Consider the following 18,425-nt stretch of genomic DNA (forward strand, 5'->3'; position numbering starts at 1 on the left):
CGTTAAAGTATGTGAAGAAAAGGCTGAAAGTAGCATCAAGTAAAAGGGATACGCCTTCTTATAAATACAATACAACAACAATTAACATAAACATTATGTCACGAAAATGGTTTAATGGCAGAACATGTATTCAAGATGTTGGCATCTTAGAAAAACGACAGCTTATTGTAACATAGACTTACGACACAAATAGAAATATGCTTTAATATCATCATCATCATATCATATATAGATATATAAAACATTCTTCATGGGGAAGGCTTACATCACGTATGGAAGGTTTATTTTTAAAAAAACAACTGTATTGAGAATTAAAAACTTTGACCCCGACGTGATTTGAACACGCAACCTTCTGATCTGGAGTCAGACGCGCTACCGTTGCGCCACGAGGTCTGATGCATTATGGATGTATAGATAAAATATAAACATGCTAGCACGTCAGTAGATGTGTTTTCTTTCTTTCACCCCGCGGGAGCTCCATCCGACGGTCCTGCAGACTGTAAGCATCACCCGGCCACATTTACCGGCGCTTTGTCGTATCCCGATATAAAGAAAAGAATCATAGCCTGACGTTTGAGCAGCATCTATAAAAAGCAAATATAATGAGCGAGTACACGTCAGTAGGGCCGGTTAGCTCAGTTGGTTAGAGCGTGGTGCTAATAACGCCAAGGTCGCGGGTTCGATCCCCGTACGGGCCAGCTCATTTTTACACAATATTTTACTGTAGGCACCTCGAAACATTTGAACTGTAATCACCCCATCGGTAAAGAAGCACATGCCATACTAATCAATCACTCCACCATTTACGGAAATCATGGTAAGACTTCATTTTACAGGTCATGTAAAAACAAAAAAACATGTAAACTAGTTTCTTATTAGCATCCCGTTAATTCTTAATTATACATTGCAGATTACCGGTAATCCCACAATCCCTTTGTCTGTATGATGTGAGTGAAGTTATAGCACGATTAACCTGCTGTTCCTGTATCATACCTGAGGGTGGCGGTGGAGGGCTATTTATACATCAATTTTTGCCTTGTAACAATTTGTATCAGTTATATGTGTTTGCGCTGATCTTCATTCAGTAATCGAACGATTTAAAGTTTTTTTGCCTTTCGTTCACCGGACAGACTGAAAAAAGCATGGATTCAGACTTTTTACAAATCGGCGTCATCATGTCGTTATTTCGGCATCATTTCCATATTCCTTTATTGCAATTTAATCACAGCAATCCTTCTCCTCTCCTCCGTGCTTCCGGGTTCGTCTAGTGACGCGAATCAAGATAAATCATCCCGCTGTTGAACTCGCGCGAGAATTCCCGTGAGCACAGCTTTTGCATTTAATTCGACTGATTCGAGTGCGAAATTCTTTGGAAGAGAGAAGAATTGTTTGTCCATGTGAGGTTCAAGTAATACCTGATGTTCAATCTGTACATTTTAACGTTGTGTGGCGTTCACATTACACTTCGTTGTGTTATTGGTATTTCTCCTAATTCTCCCCTTGACTTTCTGCATTTCTCGGCTGTCCTTGGTGATGTAATCTTTGTTTTCTTGTAGCAGGAAACTTGACGCATGTTGACCCGTTTATCCTACTTATAACGTACTCTCACAGAAACTACAAAATGTAATGTTTCCTTGTCGCTATCGCAAGGCGTTGGTGGTATAGTGGTGAGCATAGCTGCCTTCCAAGCAGTTGACCCGGGTTCGATTCCCGGCCAACGCAAGCCTTTTCAGTTTCTCTGCTCTCAATGGCAAGGGCTTAATATTATGTGTGCACACATTATGATGCACAAATCAACAGCATAATTAATGTTTTGAAGAAGAAAAAAACATTGACTTTTATATTGATAAAGGCGTAGTCAGCAATCAAAAGCAATTTGTTTAAAATGCATTAAATATAAGTAAATTAATAAAAAAATAAATCTATGAATGTATCTTGTGCTTATTTTCAAATTATCCTTGATAATAATAATAATTATAATAATACATTTTATTTATATGTGCCTTTCAGAGCCCTCAAGGACACTTTACAGTGAATAAAAAACAACCAATAAAATACAAAACAAACAATAAGTTAGAATAGACAGTTCAAATTGGGACAGCTAAGATAGGACATTTACAATTACACAGTGTAATTTAAATCACAGGGAAAAGGCAGGCTTGAACAGATGGGTTTTGAGTGTGGATTTGAATCGTGGGAGTGAAGTGGTATTTCTGAGGTTGGGTGGTAATGAGTTCCAGAGCAGGGGGTCAGAGCGGCCGAATGCCCCACGGTGGTGAGACGGGCGGCGCATTGTGACCTCAGAGACGTGAGTGAGAGAGACGAGGTACATTTGTGTCATTAGTTGAGTAACATCCGCGGCTATCGCCTCACATGTAATGACTGTGCTCGGCTCGGTTCAGTGAGTTAGTGTGTTCATTACGTGAACACTAGAGATGGTGTGCCACTTCAGGACATGACAGCAAGGTAATAATTTAATGTTCGTCTCATATCATTGTGTTCCCATCCACAGATACAAGGCCACTGATTTCCTTCTTTTTTTTTTTTTTAAGTTGTGCAGAAATTCCCCTAGCAGCAGTTTTGCACCAAGATGATATAATTGCCCTCCTCGTATAGTTTATGCACTCACACCTAAAGGGAGCTGTGCTCGGCTCTCTGACATTAGAGACGGCAGCAAGAGTAATAACTTCATTAAAACACGGGGCTGCTGGGCGAACTTTTATTCCATCGACATTTCGGCAACAACATCCCTCCTTCAGAGAGACGAGATGGATCTGGTGAGGTCACGATTACGATCAAGCACGTCGCCTGCAAAAAAATGTTGATCTTCAAACATTTCTCCAATCTTTGCTATTTTTCCTTTGAAATACTCAACAGTTATATTTGTAAAACTTACTCAAGGTAAAACACACACACACACACACACTGATTGTTAATAGATATATTGAGGGGGGTAGGGACCCTTAGGGTTACTTCCTTTCTTCATTTTTGCCGTATCTCCGGAACGGCAAGTCGTAGAGACACAGGCTAAATACTGGCGTGTTCAGAAGGGTCGAATTAGGTTGGACGCCACCCACTCCCGAGTCTCTAAGACCCTCCATTCCTGAGATATAAGCAGAAATGTGGAAATTGGGGTTAGCGTTAGGGTTACTTCCTTTCTGTAGTCAGTTGTATGACTACTATTGCAAGGGCATTATCAAAAATGTCAGTATAACAATGATAGGCCTATTTAATTCTCATGTAACAAGAGACATTAGACTTCTAAAAACTGTTAGAATGCACCAGAATGTGGGAAATTGCATCAACTTAATTTATCTATCATCTACTTAAGGACCCCCAGACCCCCCCCCCCCCCCCCCCCCCCCCAACATATCAAATGCTGCTGACGCCCCTGGATGCAGATAAAGAATAGGGAACGTGTGCACCGTTTCTCCTTTCCCCCCACTAAGTTCATTTGTTATCCTGTTCACCGGTGTTAATCCTGCTCCCCCCCACCCCCCCTCTGTTGCCATGGATATGCTATTCCTATGGCAACTGCAGGCCTTTGCGAATGGCCTCGGGCCCCCACCAGTAGAGGACTCTCTGAACCTTTCATCACACATTCCCTTCAAGCTCACAGACAAATCAGACAAGTAGCACACATTCCCCAACTCCATCTCTCTAACTATCGCCCTTCTTCTCTCTCTCTCCTCGTGGCCCAACTTCCCGTTTGCCTTGCCCTCGCTAATCCTCCATGCACTTGCACATGCTCAGTCATTCGCATTTCCTCAATCACCAGGAGTTCACTTTATACATGATGTCAGGGTGTCTTAATTTTCGGTGGCGGAGGAAACCAGAGCTCCGTCTTTAAAGATGCATGAGACGTCTTGAGCTCCGGAGAACGGAGACGGAGGCTTCCAGAGAAAGTGTTTCTGTGTCGGGGAGAGTGAGAGGAAGGGAGGGGACTGAGAAGTTGGCAGTGAAGGCCCTAAGCAGAGCGTCAGGGTTGTTCACTGTGTGTGTGTGTGTGTGTGTGTTGGGGGGGTGGAGGCCCTCCACCTGCTGAATGAACCCCGTCAGTGTCGGGGAGTACCACGGCTTACGGGTGGGCTCGGCCTTGCTCGGTATTGTGGCGGGCTGCATCATCATCGGGGTGTCCCGGGAGTGTGACGCCGATGCCGTAGGGGGGATCTTCCTGGGAGCCGGGGGCCTCGGTGAGTGAGTGTGTGTGTGTGTGTGTGTGTGTGTGTGTGTGTGAGTGTGTGTGTGAGACCACCAGACCCAGTTGTGGGAAAAATATTCAGTGGATGTTAAAAGATTAGCTCTGTTTGCCTTTTGAGCCTCTAAAGCCACACAGTCACGTTTCATTTTTGACGAGGAGAGCTTTTACGTTAACGTGATTTTGATCTTTTGGCGATGCCTTTGTGAAAATGTGCTCTTAATGTTTCTCAGTTGTCACCATCAAATCAAAAGTTTGGATTGTAGTTTGGATCATTATTTCTACATATGTTAACAAGCTCCAGAGAAAGTTGACTCAGACTATTGTCTTAAATTTCTATTTTTTTTTTAAAGCGAAAAAGAACAATCCCAGATCAAAGTGTCAGATCTGTGTCCTGTAACATTTTGAAAAGCACACCATGTGATCATTTGATACAGCCGTGTAACTGGAACCAACTGAGCTGCACTGCCAAGATGAGTGAGGGAGAAAGCGAAAGGTCAAAGATCAGCGCTTTTCATCCGAGGATCAAATTCTCACCGGCGGTTTGATCAGACGTCAATAATTAACTGGTGTGCTATTTTTTTTTAATGTGCACAAGATTTTGTTGGCCGATCCAAACTGAGCCTGACAGCTTGGACGGAGACGTTTCACTCGTGCAGCTAAGCAGCATCTAATTATGTGTTTTGGGGCTTTTTTTTTTTTTTTTTTTGCGCCTCGATGCCTCCTCCAACACATCGGCTGACTAATGAGTATGAACAGAGTGTTCTCGGCAGATTCTTTTCACTCCTTCTGCAGTTCCGTGACATTTCGAGCACGCGCATGCATCACGGCCACCCTCAGGAACCTGCCGGTGATTAACGCCGGCTCTTGCGGCCCGTGAGGGAAATCAATAACTGTGTTGAATTGGAGCGGAGAGGCATACAAAGCCCCACGCCTCAGATATTACTTTTATTTCTCTGAGATGAATAAGGGGGGGGGATCACATGCTGTATCTGCTACACGGAGGGGAATCTGAAGGCTGGTTCATCAAAGAGCCTTGTGATGACTTAAACTTCCACCAGGAGCTTTTCTACCCACATGGTTCTGTTTGAGTGCAAATAGAATTCACACTTGCACAGTTACTTCTTATTTATCCAAGTTTCTCTTAAATATTATCATTGTGCCGTCTGCTGCTCTCTCTCCAGGCCTGCTCATATCCATCTACCCCTTCATCAAAGCCTGGCTGAACATCAACCACGTTCTCCCGTCCTTCGGTAGGTCATTTCATCACTTCCTTTCGTTTAATGCGGACGTTTAATTTGACATACTTTCATTACTCGGCTCTTGCCAGGAAACTTCAGAGTGCATCCCACGCCGGCCAATCCCGTTCCCGATCAACCTGCAGAGACTCTCAGGAGAGAAGGTGAGTCTTTTCAACACACACACACACACACTTGTTCAGTTCTGCTACGTGACACTGAGCTGTCTAGTTCATGTAATTTGTTGATAGCAAAGCTGTCTGCACACTGGAGAGCGACTAGGCAGAGCGAGGCGGAGAGAGGGATGTTGTGTCTCGGTGGTTATTGCAGATCATTTCCCTGATATTTCCCGTGGTGTGTTTGAAAAGTAAGCATTCATAAGTACCTTGACCTACATGAAAACATTGTCGGATCAAGGGAAAAAAAGAGCCTTTGTGCTGAGGGAATTGGACTGAAATTGCCTTCATTTAAAAACTAGTAAACAATTTCATATAAATGTTAATTCATCATCAAATCCAGGTCAAAATATAGAAGACGTGTTTGTGCTCCGTTGGAAATAACCAAAATACAAACGGAAATTGAATGCATATTCAAGGCAAACACAGAAATCTGATGATTCATCCGTAATAATTCATAAAATAGATTTACATCACACTTTTTAATCATTCTCTTATTTATTTCAACTTCTGAATGAATCTTCTTTATAGAACATGAATGAATATGATATGATTACATAACCCTGTTTAGATCAGAGGGTTATTTAGTGAGTGGAGGAGCCAAAATAACTGTGGCAGTGTTCCTCCTTTCATTTCCTCATCGTGGCCTCCGTTCCTTCTGTTGTGGCCGTTTAATTGCACCCACACACTCGTGTGAGATTTGTGGTTGCTAACACATGTGAGTGGTGGAGACAGATGGAGACGGAGGTGAATAGAAGTGGACACATAAAGGACAGTCCAAGTGTGATTATGTCTTTCTCTCGCCTGCCTGGGGGGGGGGGGGGGGGGGGGGATTGTTGGGTCTCTGTGAATTAAAGAGTACGTTATATCTGCAGGGACTCAGAGTCAACTAAACCTGGAGCGCTCCAAGAGTCGGATGGGGACCTTTGTGGAGGGCGGACCCACGGCTGAGACCAACCCGGATGAGGGGTACGTGGACCAGCTATTACATCCTGTCAATTATTGGCCATGTGGAAATAACATGGATTAGACAGGTGATGAGATAGGTGGTGTGGTGGGTAGCACTGTCGCCTCACAGCGAGAGGCTCTCGGGTTCGATTCCCGGTTCGGTTCCTTCTGTGTGGAGTTTGTTCTCCCCATGTTAGCGTGGGTTCTCTCCGGGTTCTCCGGCTTCCTCCCACAGTCCAAAGACCTGTCTGTCTCTACATGTCAGCCCCGTGATAGACTGGTTACCTGTCTGTCTCTACATGTCAGCCCTGTGATAGACTGGTTACCTGTCTGTCTCTACATGTCTCCCTGTGATGGACTGGTTACCTGTCTGTCTCTATGTCAGCCCTGTGATAGACTGGTTACCTGTCTGTCTCTACATGTCTCCCTGTGATAGACTGGTTACCTGTCTGTCTCTACATGTCTCCCTGTGATAGACTGGTTACCTGTCTGTCTCTACATGTCTCCCTGTGATAGACTGGTTACCTGTCTGTCTCTACATGTCTCCCTGTGATAGACTGGTTACCTGTCTGTCTCTACATGTCAGCCCTGTGATAGACTGGTTACCTGTCTGTCTCTACATGTCAGCCCTGTGATAGACTGGTTACCTGTCTGTCTCTACATGTCTCCCTGTGATAGACTGGTTACCTGTCTGTCTCTACATGTCTCCCTGTGATAGACTGGTTACCTGTCTGTCTCTACATGTCTCCCTGTGATAGACTGGTTACCTGTCTGTCTCTATATGTCAGCCCTGTGATAGACTGGTTACCTGTCTGTCTCTACATGTCAGCCCTGTGATAGACTGGTTACCTGTCTGTCTCTACATGTCGGCCCTGTGATAGACTGGTTACCTGTCTGTCTCTACATGTCGGCCCCGTGATAGACTGGTTACCTGTCTGTCTCTACATGTCAGCCCTGTGATAGACTGGTTACCTGTCTGTCTCTACATGTCAGCCCTGTGATAGACTGGTTACCTGTCTGTCTCTACATGTCAGCCCTGTGATAGACTGGTTACCTGTCTGTCTCTACATGTCAGCCCTGTGATAGACTGGTTACCTGTCTGTCTCTACATGTCAGCCCCGTGATAGACTGGTTACCTGTCTGTCTCTACATGTCGGCCCTGTGATAGACTGGTTACCTGTCCGTCGCTACATGTCAGCCCCGTGATAGACTGGTTACCTGTCTATCTCTTCATGTCTCCCTATGATAGACTGGTTACCTGTCTGTCTCTACATGTCTCCCTGTGATAGACTGGTTACCTGTCTGTCTCTACATGTCAGCCCTGTGATAGACTGGTTACCTGTCTGTCTCTACATGTCAGCCCTGTGATAGACTGGTTACCTGTCTGTCTCTACATGTCAGCCCTGTGATAGACTGGTTACCTGTCTATCTCTTCATGTCTCCCTATGATAGACTGGTTACCTGTCTGTCTCTACATGTCTCCCTGTGATAGACTGGTGACCTGTCTGTCTCTACATGTCTCCCTGTGATACACTGGTTACCTGTCTGTCTCTACATGTCAGCCCTGTGATAGACTGGTTACCTGTCTGTCTCTACATGTCGGCCCTGTGATAGACTGGTTACCTGTCTGTCTCTACATGTCTCCCTGTGATAGACTGGTTACCCGTCTGTCGCTCCATGTCAGCCCTGTGATAGACTGGTTACCTGTCTGTCTCTACATGTCAGCCCTGTGATAGACTGGTTACCTGTCTGTCTCTACATGTCAGCCCTGTGATAGACTGGTTACCTGTCTGTCTCTACATGTCAGCCCCGTGATAGACTGGTTACCTGTCTGTCTCTACATGTCGGCCCTGTGATAGACTGGTTACCTGTCTGTCTCTACATGTCAGCCCCGTGATAGACTGGTTACCTGTCTGTCTCTACATGTCAGCCCTGTGATAGACTGGTTACCTGTCTGTCTCTACATGTCTCCCTGTGATAGACTGGTTACCTGTCTTTCTCTACATGTCAGCTCTGTGATAGACTGGTTACCTGTCTGTCTCTACATGTCAGCCCTGTGATAGACTGGTTACCTGTCTGTCTCTACATGTCAGCCCTGTGATAGACTGGTTACCTGTCTGTCTCTACATGTCAGCCCTGTGATAGACTGGTTACCTGTCTGTCTCTACATGTCAGCCCTGTGATAGACTGGTTACCTGTCTGTCTCTACATGTCTCCCTGTGATAGACTGGTTACCTATCTGTCTCTACATGTCTGCCCTGTGATAGACTGGTTAGCTGTCTGTCCCTTTGATAGACTGGAGATGGATTTGGGTTCACATCCCATTTGATAGTGCTTTGAACCCCTTAAATGATGTATTCAGGTTTTCTTAGAAGAATAGTGAGCGTTTTGCACGTATATTCACGATGAATGCTGGGTCGATATCTGGGCAGCAAGATGTTTACATCAAAACATGTTGCAATATTACATATGAATGTTATTCTAAATGGAGAATATGAGCCTCACACTGCAGCCTCTCATAGAATACACGCAGGTAGACAACAGTCATCACCTTTCTACCAATCTCATCCATCCAACCTTCTGCAGGAATGTTTTGGGTCCATCATTTTCACGTAAATGCCCCCAAAAATGAGTTAACTGGAACTCGAAAGACTTTTCGTGACACGTTTTCTCGTCCATGAAGTCCTCGTGAAGCAGAACCGCCACTTTAACTCTCTGAACACGCAGAGATCTTTCTGGGATAGCGATCGGAGGGGATGCGGTCACACTTTTATTCCACCGTAATGAGATTACGACGCCCTGCCAGACGCAGACTTCAAAGCAGGGCAGCGATTTGACCCGCGCCGGTTCGATGTGCGTCTGCTTTCATCTCACGGAGCTAATTTGGGGGTTTGAGGCCGTCGCTGCGAGGCGTCAGCTGATATGGATCTGATGTGATTTGATGGCGAGTTAATTGTGTTCTGTGTTGCTCTTTCTGTCCGGTAACCATTTTTCTATTTCATAGTCTAAAAGAGAAGGTGGTCGTTTATCATTATAATTATGATTCAGGTTTTGCTACGTGAGAGTCTCGTCTTCATATAAAAATAAATTGTAGATTAATTCCCTGTGGTTCCCGTTAATGCAAAACTCTAAATTCAATTTGAGATGTAATATATGTTGAGAAGGAAGACCTTGTACTTTTCTAATTTCTAATCATTCCCAGAGATGTTTTGGTTCAGCTGCATCAGTCAGACAGACAGACAGGCAGACAGTCAGACAGACAGACAGACAGACAGGCAGACAGATTCCTTGCATGCTCCCTTGTGTTGCAGGACTTCTTCAGAAATGCCCGACATCTTATCTAGAAGGAAACTTAAGCAGCCGCCTTCTGACCAAGACCTGCCGTGATGATGTCATCAACCTCTTCCTCATTGGGTCGCTTTCAAATACAGGACCAGGAGGTGCTGAGCTCCTGTAGGATTTGTAGCTGAACTAATAAACATCTCCATATTAAAAAGAGATTGTCAAGAGAATTCCTTCCAAGCTTGAAGCCCATTCAGCATCTGGTTCTCAGCCACCAATCAGGAAGCGGTAACGGTCGCCGCGTGACGATGCGACTCGTGGTTCCTGCTTGTGTTTGTGGTGACCCCAAACAAACAAACACCACGCGCACCCCCGCGGTGAAACACAATATGTTGATATTCAGGACAGCGAGGGCAGAACGGCTGCTGCTGCTGCACAGGGAAGGAGGCTGCGCTCTGACAATGGCCGAACAATGGCGCCGACGGGGGCGGAGGAGTCCTGCGGTGCCTCGATGACAGCCAGCGGTTTCATTGTCAGGCGTCCAATCACCATCCTTCAGCGTGGCGACACACAAACACACTGCTTAAAGGTTGAGTGGGTGATTCTGGTCACAAACACTTTCTGTTATTTGACTCAAAATCCTCGTAACATACCGATAATTAATTCAATAAATGCTCATTAAATTAAAAAAAAATAAGCCATCTGTGGCCGTGGCAGGAGTGTAAAAACCGTCCAATCAGGGATGGTCAGGTCGGAGAAGATGATTGGACGGCCACTTCCTGATTGTGAACTCTGCTGATCTCGAGCACTCGTTTGGCGTTCTGGGGGCGGGGCTTTAAACCAAGGTCTGAATGAAGGGGGCGGGGCTTTAAACCAAGGTCTGAATGAAGGGGGCGGGGCACTGACAGTTTGGTGATGTGTTCAAAGTCTCTGTGGTTTTTCCAATTGACCTACTCTGCCTTTAATCGCACATCATCATCCAGAATGAGTCGAAGTGATCGGCGATTGATCCTACCGTCTCCGTGCAGACGGAGCAGTACGTCGTCCAGAAATCCCTCCGCCGCTTTACAAACTGACATTTTAACAAATGTAATTCTAGACCTTCAGGTACTCTCAGGTTTTACGGTATTATCGGTTTCGATCTCCGCAGTATTTATACTTCGCAACTAGTTTCATCAGTTAACTGGTGAAATAAATCCATATTTATCACCTCAATAAGAAGAGTTTCGGGTGTTGCCAGGTGATGTTTATCCTCCTCCAGCATGACACGTCTGTTTGTTTATCAGAGAGACAGTTTGACCTTTGACCTTGTCAGCTTATCAGGTGACTCTTGTGTATCTCAAACCTTTTTATTTTTTTTTATTCATGACTTATTAATGCCTCCACACCAGGAGAGATTGTTATTCCACCACTTGGCAACCCTTAACATTGTTCTAATTAACGACTTATAATTGATTCATGAAGCATTAATCAGGCCGTTGGTTTATGTTTATGATTTATTATTTAAGGAGGATTGAAGTGAAGAAACGATGATGGAGACTTTAAATTAAATGGTGAAAGATTTTCTTTAAAAAATGTGGAAATCAGCAACAAGTAAACAAAGGTGAGCTACTGACAAGGTGCAGCAGCCTTCACCTGCATCACACACACACACACACACGCACACACACACACACACACACACACACACACACACACACACACACACACATTAAAGGATGGTGAGGAGGAGGAGGAGGAGGAGGCACCCAGGAGATGAGACGACTTCACAGCGACCGCCGGTGAGGTGCCTCCTCGCGCACATTAACGCATCCGCTTCCGCTGCAGGATGACCCGCCCGGCGGCGCGCGCGCGTCTCGGACCACACCAGGAGTGGCGCGCGCTGTTGCGTCTGTGTGTCAAACTCCGAAGAGATGCCACCACCTCACCTAAGTGATTCCTTCCTCTCTCCTCCTGCTCCTCCTTCTCCTCCCGCTCCTCCTCCTCCTCCTCGTGCTCGTGGCGCGTTCCGGTCGCGTCGCTCTTGTTGCTCTCGTGTGTTTCCGTGACCGCTGACCGGACCGGCTGTCATGACTTTCGTCCCCCGGGACTTCGAAGCTACGAACGCGGGATGGAAAAAAAACCCCTCCGGTTGGTGTCTCGGCCTCTCCGTAATTCCAGCCGCTAATTAGTCTGGGAATCTCGGGTGCAGCTCTGCCGACCAGACGATGGGAACACCTGCAGCCTGCCGACATTAAAGGGTACGATGACTTTTATTTTTTAACGGTTATTATTAATATTAATAAATGTAAGATGTTTTTGTTGCACCGTGTGCTTTTGAATGGACGCATGCTGGAATGAAAGGGCTGATTGGATTGCGACTAAATTCTGAAATGCCATTCACACACAGCGGCCAGCTGCGGTGCCATTACACACATCATACCTCACAGCAATGCTCGTATAACATTAAGCACAATACATGGTCACATGGTGCATGGATCTCATACTGTGTGATCATAAACTGTTGTATTAATATTGTCTACCTGAGTTACACAATGTCTTGTTTTAAATGGAATTTGAGCAAAAATCATATTTAAAGCATTTCCTCCTTTTTTAAAGCGTCTGGAAACGTCGACACCCACCTGGTATTTATCATGATACTGTGATTAGCAGGAGGATCAGGTCAGAGCTCGATGGACTCTCTCATGGAGGACACTTCACTATGATCACTAGAAATCTGTGTGTGTGTGTGTGTGTGTGTGTCTAACAGCTGTCATGTGATGTCATCTCCAGACAAAGATGTTTCCGGGCCACGGGGACGAGGTCGGACTGAAACACGAGCGGATTTGATAACATAAAGAGAGAGACATGGTCATCACTGATAGAAACACTGGCACCCCCGTACCTAAAAAGGAGGCCCAGAAGAAGACGAGGAGGAAGTCCCGCCCTCATGGCCTGCCCTCCCCGGCGCTCTGCTGCGCCTGCGGCCTCTGCATCATGCTGGCGGGCCTCAACATCACGCTGGTGGGGGCGTTCGCCTTCAGCACGCTGGTGCCGTCCGCCAACCCCCCCATCATCATCGGCCCCATCCTGCTGCTGGTGGCCTTCTCGTTCTTCGGAGCCTGTTGCGTGTGCAGCCGCCTCCCGCCTCCCCACAGCTCACGGCGGGCCAAGGTGGGCGGCGGGCTGATGGGGCACGGCGGGCTGGCGGGCGGCGCGGCCTTCGAGATCGAGATCAGCGAGCACACGCTGCAGGACACCACGGCCGTGCAGCTCAGCCCCACCTCCTCCCCGGGATCCTCCCGGGCCTCCAGCCCAGAGAAGGAGGGTCCTGACGGGGCCCCGCCGGGACCCTGCAGGCTGTTCACCATGGAGACCAACGGCCCTTCTTCTGGTGCCGCCACCGCCGTGTACTCGGCGTCCACGGCGGCGGGAGGCGAGGTGAGGCTCAACCTGCCGCGGGAGGAAGCGGTTGCCTAGCAGAGCGGAAACTCTGAGTGTAAATATCCTTCTGAGGCTCGCTGAGTGTCATCGTGTCCTCTCGTTTCCGTGGTGACACAGTTCTGGTTGTGTGCTTTTGGTTTTTCTTGCTGTGCAGCCGACTGATAATTAGCATGTTAACGAAACATCCAGATGTTTCATTTTGGAATTCAGATTCCTACCTCTCTCTTGTGTCTTTTTTTGTTTTGTTTTTTAAAGCGGGGCATTACAAACAGTTTTCAAGTGGAGCACATGAAAACTTTAAAAAAAAGGGTCTGAAACCATAAACACTACGCTCTGGTTGGTTTTGTGGAAACTTCACCCGTCAGCAGAGATTTCAGAGGGCAGGAAAGAGGAAGAAGAAACAAAAAGATTGTTGATTTGTTCTGAAAACGTAAAGATTAGATGTGAAAGGTCAACAGTGAACGTTTGTTATGACGTTTGGCATTTTGTGTTGCCATTCTCAGAGCTGAACTTGATTTTTGGGGGGGTTTAAGATATTATAGGTCACAGGAGCCCCGAAGCGATTTCATCTCTCCTCAGATTAAACTCTTTCAGTAAGAACACACACTTCCCGTCCACAGCCGATACATTTGTAATGAATAACAGTGTGTTACCGTATATTTTCACATCACATCAATGGCACATTTTTTTTTGTCTGATGCATGTAAATGTCACAAAACTCACACTTTGAGGGGTGAGACATCATGACATTCTCACTACTTCACATGCGGCGTGATGCGGTTTAGGATCAGGATCCCAGATGTGGTCTTACCTCAGCAAATATGTTGCAAAGATGGTTTTTAATCGTCACAAATTTGAATCTACAGCTGAATATTTTTAAATGACTGATATGACTTCATATTCGGACAGACGTGAACCTCCACTGGACCTTGTATATACACGATGTGGGCGAGCCAAGACGTCTGACAGAGTTTAGATTGCTTAAAAAAAAACAACAGAAAAATAGAAAGAAGTATCTGTTCCCCATCACTGTGATGTCTTCTAGTCGGTTATGAAATTGACGGAGACATTTCGAAGCCTGATTTCCTTTGAAAGGAAAAGTTGCCTTAGACTGAAATATCAGGATCAAACTAACGAGGGCTATAACAAAAGTGCACAATAGCTTCAGAAAGCTCTGGATATCTATTCCATATTATTAGGAAAGCCTCAACAGGTTGTTGTGTGTGTGTGTGTGCGTGTGTGTGTGTGTGTGTGTGTGTGTGTGTGTGTGTGTGTCCCATCGCAGCAGAAATGTGTAACAGGAGAGTGTTCGCCTGCGTTTAGACACGTCCGGAGCGTTCATTCTAAAAGCTTCATCCTCTGTGACACGGCTCCTCAAACACCAGCTTCTCTGTCAAATCTCTCCTTTTTTATTTTTGCATGTTCAGAGACTCATGTCGTGAACTATCGGTGTTATTATCTGTGTGATTTGTGTAGCACTTCTAAAACAACAACAAAAAAAGAATCTGTGGATAGAATATTTTTGTGCAGATTATAATTTCTTTATTTAAAACAAACAAACAATCCAAATGTGAATCCTTCAAAAGATGTTAATAAAAAGGCTCTTTCTTTAGAAGACCAGGTTTGCTCGTTCTGTATTTTGTGACGTGACGGCGTTTTCGTGACGTGAAAATGAATAAAAATGTCCAACTCATTTGTTTTTTCCAAATAAGTTCTGAAGGATAGCATTTCTGAGATATATTTAATCTAGAAAAGCCCCAGAAACAGCAGTTTTGTTGGAAAACAAGAAGACGTGAATGATTCCCCAGATGTGTCGGTTCAAAACATCTGGTTGACTTCATAGTTCAGTTTTCCAAATAATCGCTCCTTATTGATGAATCTAACAAGTGTTGAATTACTGATGTATGATGAGGTGAAAAAAAGCCAACGATATAATATGAAATGCAAATCCTTCCACGTTAGAACATGGAGCATTTTCCTATTTCTGGATGACAAATGATTGTAATTAATTGAGCAACATGTGATTTATTTTTTGATTGTTTCAGCCTTTAATTGTTGCTGCTGTGACACTCTGAAGGCCGGCCTGTTGCAACACTTACCATCAAGATGCCCTTGAGAGGAGAACTCAATATGAGCTCATCTGCTTCTGAAAGAGTGCATGTGTGTGTTTACAGCGTTCTACCACTGGAGGGCGCCAGAGCCTCACCTATCAGATTCTGTGCGGTTACATAAATGTACGGCTGTCGTCTTCCATCAAGCCGACAGATGTCAGTGTCTGAGAGCAGAACCTCCTGATGGAGGAGAACACGCTGTACAGTAGAACATCACATTCAGGCGAATCTGCTGACGTTGCAAACGACAGCTTATTGATTATTGGCATGCAAAGAAATCATTGCTGTTTTCACCAAACATGGAGGCGTTACGCAAGATGCATCTCCCAAAACGTGTTGGTCACCAACATGACGGTTTTCTCCTCGCTGTGTGAGAGCGTGAGAATGGGTTGTGATTGGTAATCTCTGCTGATAGCAGCGATGACATCACAGCGTACCGGGAGTCTGAGTGTCCGTGGTGCTGATGGAGCTCCTGTTGTGCTCATGAAGACGGTGACGGCACAGATCTGGGGTGGCCTACTTTCCTCCCTGATGACAAAACACCATTTATTTTCTTCTTTTTCCAGAGAGGAGTTTGTGGGTTGCAGTCTTGGTTGGTGTTTTAAAAGATTAAAGGCTGCAGGGATTTGGAGATATGGATTGATAAGAGCGTGTGTTGATGGTCTGCTTTGGTTTTATAATATGAAAACAACAAGATCCTGACCCCGTTTCTCTTTTCTGCTCTGAATGACTGAAACTGTTTGAGCCCCCCCCCCCCCCTCCCTCCACACATTTCAACTGCTTCCAGCTTTATGTTGCGTTAACTGTGAAACACACAGCTTCCTGCATCATCTGCCTGTTGACCTTCGAGCGGAGAAAAGGCTCATAAACCATATTAAACGTTTAGCCAGCTGGAGGATTTATTGCTCCTCCTGGAGGAGCTGCAGGTTCGGAGGTATATCCCCATGTTTATGCTCCTTGACACCCCCACCCCCCAGTGTTACGGTCACTGCAGTTTAGCTCACCTGTCACAAAAAAAGAGGGGGACCAAATGGATGTTGACCTTTGCCCTTTGAACCCCATGCCTTCCCTTGTGTCCCCAGAACTCGTTTTATAAGCACTTTAAGTGGGAAAAAGTCGGCTCCGAAAGGCCTGAAAGCAACTTTACAGTTCCTCAGCAACGTTTTCAGCTGATATGTTGTTTTACAATAACGGCAGAGCAGCGAGCTTGATTTCTGTAAGAATAAACTTAAACAAGTAAATGTTGCCTCCATCGCTGTACTGTTGCATGTTGCATCCGTGTTGTTTGAATTGCACCGCGAGGCAACGGGGGAACCGTCACACACATTATCACCCTTTGGTTGACATTCAGCAGATTGTCACGTCAGACGTGTTCACACAGATATCGAGCTGCAGCCTCGTCTCCCACTCGGTGATGCTGAGATACCATGTATACAACTGGAAAACACACACACACACACCTGCAATCACATGCATCCTATCTGCTCTAAACCGGAGTGTGGCGGATCCCGACTGTGTGCTCCTGCATGGATGTGTTTGTGTGTGTGTGTGTGTGTGTGTGTGAGAGAGAAACAATCTCAGCTGAATGAGTCGGCAGAGGAGGGGGATGGAGGGTGTAATCAAGCTGAAAAGATTAGGGGAAGACGAGCTAGTGAGGATCTATGGGAGCAGACACCGGTTATATAACCCTAACCCAGTTCACTCCGCTTCCAAAGACAGACTGGGAGGGAGGGGGAGATGTAGAGGGGGGAGGAGGGGGGGGGAGGTTTGCTGAACTGGGGGTGAATCCTCTTGTTTCTGCACGCTATCTGTCCGTTCACATGACAATGGGTGTGAAATCCTTGTAGAAAGTCTTCTTCTGCATCAACAAGGAGGCTGAAAACAGATTAAAACGCTTCGACCTCATGAAGAACTTCTGACTGTCGTGGGTGACTTTGTGTCCACATTGCACGACTGCAACAACACATTTCAGGGGCCGCCCTGCAGGTGTTTACTCAAGATTGCCCTCCGAGTACCTTTGAACAGAAAAACATATTGGATCATATCCAGGGATGTTTTTAACCCTCCCGTGTGAAACGCACGTGAAGGCCTCGTGACCTCCGTCTTCCTGCCGGCCCTCCGTGACGGCCGCAGCCCGGAGAAGAAAAAGCTCCTCACATATCATGGTGCATCCCAATGACCGGCTGACAATGGCTCCCTCGCCATCCTTAACTCCTCCATTCACCCTCAGTAAATGGCAGTTCATTCAAGTGGCCGGGGCCGTTGCATAACCGCTTTTCACAAGTCTACATGTGGGGGGTGGAGGGTGGGGGTCCCAGTGCAGTTCCGGGGGGAGACGTTGGATGTAACAGTGTGACCACCAGGACTCTGATGTGAGCAGCATTAATGCAGGGAGGGATCAATCACTCTTTCCTATATCCAGCCATTAAAATAAAGGGCAGATCAATGCTTCTGGTTGCTTCAGTAATGCTTGGCTACACACACACACACACACACACACACACACACACACACACACTGTGTGGGCATTTTTGGCCACGTAGTCTTTGACCTGTTCTGTGAATGTTTTCCTTTCTGCACGTTTAACCGAGCGGATCGATACGCAGAACTGAAAATAGACACCGAGGGAGGGGGGTCGGACAATATTTAGAAAACGGTGACTAGAAGGCAAATATTCATTCTGTGAGTCCAGCGTGTACCGTGTGGTCGCACACCCCGAGGGGGTCGGAGGTCATCGCCGTGTTTTAGGTGATGATGTTTGACAGAAACAGAACTACTGTACTGGGATGGAAAACGTGTTGGTAAACAACGTGTGCTACCGTCGGAGTCCAGCAGAGGTCCCCAGGTTTCTCCGAAGGGGGACACGAATGAGTTCCAGCAGACTGCTTCAGACCGGTTTGTGTGCTCCACATTTTAAAGAGGCTGTCATCCTCAACATTGTCCTCAGCTGTCATCTCTCTCTGTGCCTTGCCATCTATCTATCTATCTATCTATCTATCTATCTATCTATCTATCTATCTATCTATCTATCTATCTATCTATCTATCTA

General features: G+C 46.0%; 2 protein-coding genes across 4 annotated transcripts; both read left to right on the top strand.

Moving 5' to 3' along the window:
• Window positions 1-3,736: 3,736 nt before the first annotated feature.
• On the top strand, window positions 3,737-10,056 carry kncn (kinocilin). Its single transcript, XM_084007608.1, has 5 exons — window positions 3,737-4,193; window positions 5,383-5,451; window positions 5,529-5,600; window positions 6,488-6,581; window positions 9,872-10,056. The coding sequence occupies exons 1-5, from the start codon at window positions 4,046-4,048 to the stop codon at window positions 9,945-9,947; spliced, it is 459 nt and encodes a 152-aa protein (XP_083863734.1). The 5' UTR covers window positions 3,737-4,045; the 3' UTR covers window positions 9,948-10,056.
• A 1,459-nt stretch (window positions 10,057-11,515) lies between these two features.
• On the top strand, window positions 11,516-14,871 carry tmem275a (transmembrane protein 275a). 3 transcript variants are annotated; one of them, XM_084007607.1, is made up of 3 exons: window positions 11,516-12,082; window positions 12,441-12,503; window positions 12,615-14,871. In XM_084007607.1, the coding sequence occupies exon 3, from the start codon at window positions 12,690-12,692 to the stop codon at window positions 13,299-13,301; it is 612 nt and encodes a 203-aa protein (XP_083863733.1). In that variant the 5' UTR covers window positions 11,516-12,082; window positions 12,441-12,503; window positions 12,615-12,689; the 3' UTR covers window positions 13,302-14,871. The 3 variants fall into 3 exon arrangements, with proteins under 3 accessions (XP_083863733.1, XP_083863732.1, XP_083863731.1); XM_084007606.1 differs by having other exon boundaries at window positions 12,441-14,871; XM_084007605.1 differs by lacking the exon at window positions 12,441-12,503.
• Window positions 14,872-18,425: the final 3,554 nt, after the last annotated feature.

This window comes from Eutrigla gurnardus (genome assembly GCF_963514095.1).
Source record: "Eutrigla gurnardus genome assembly, chromosome: 4".
Classification (NCBI taxonomy): domain Eukaryota; kingdom Metazoa; phylum Chordata; class Actinopteri; order Perciformes; family Triglidae; genus Eutrigla; species Eutrigla gurnardus.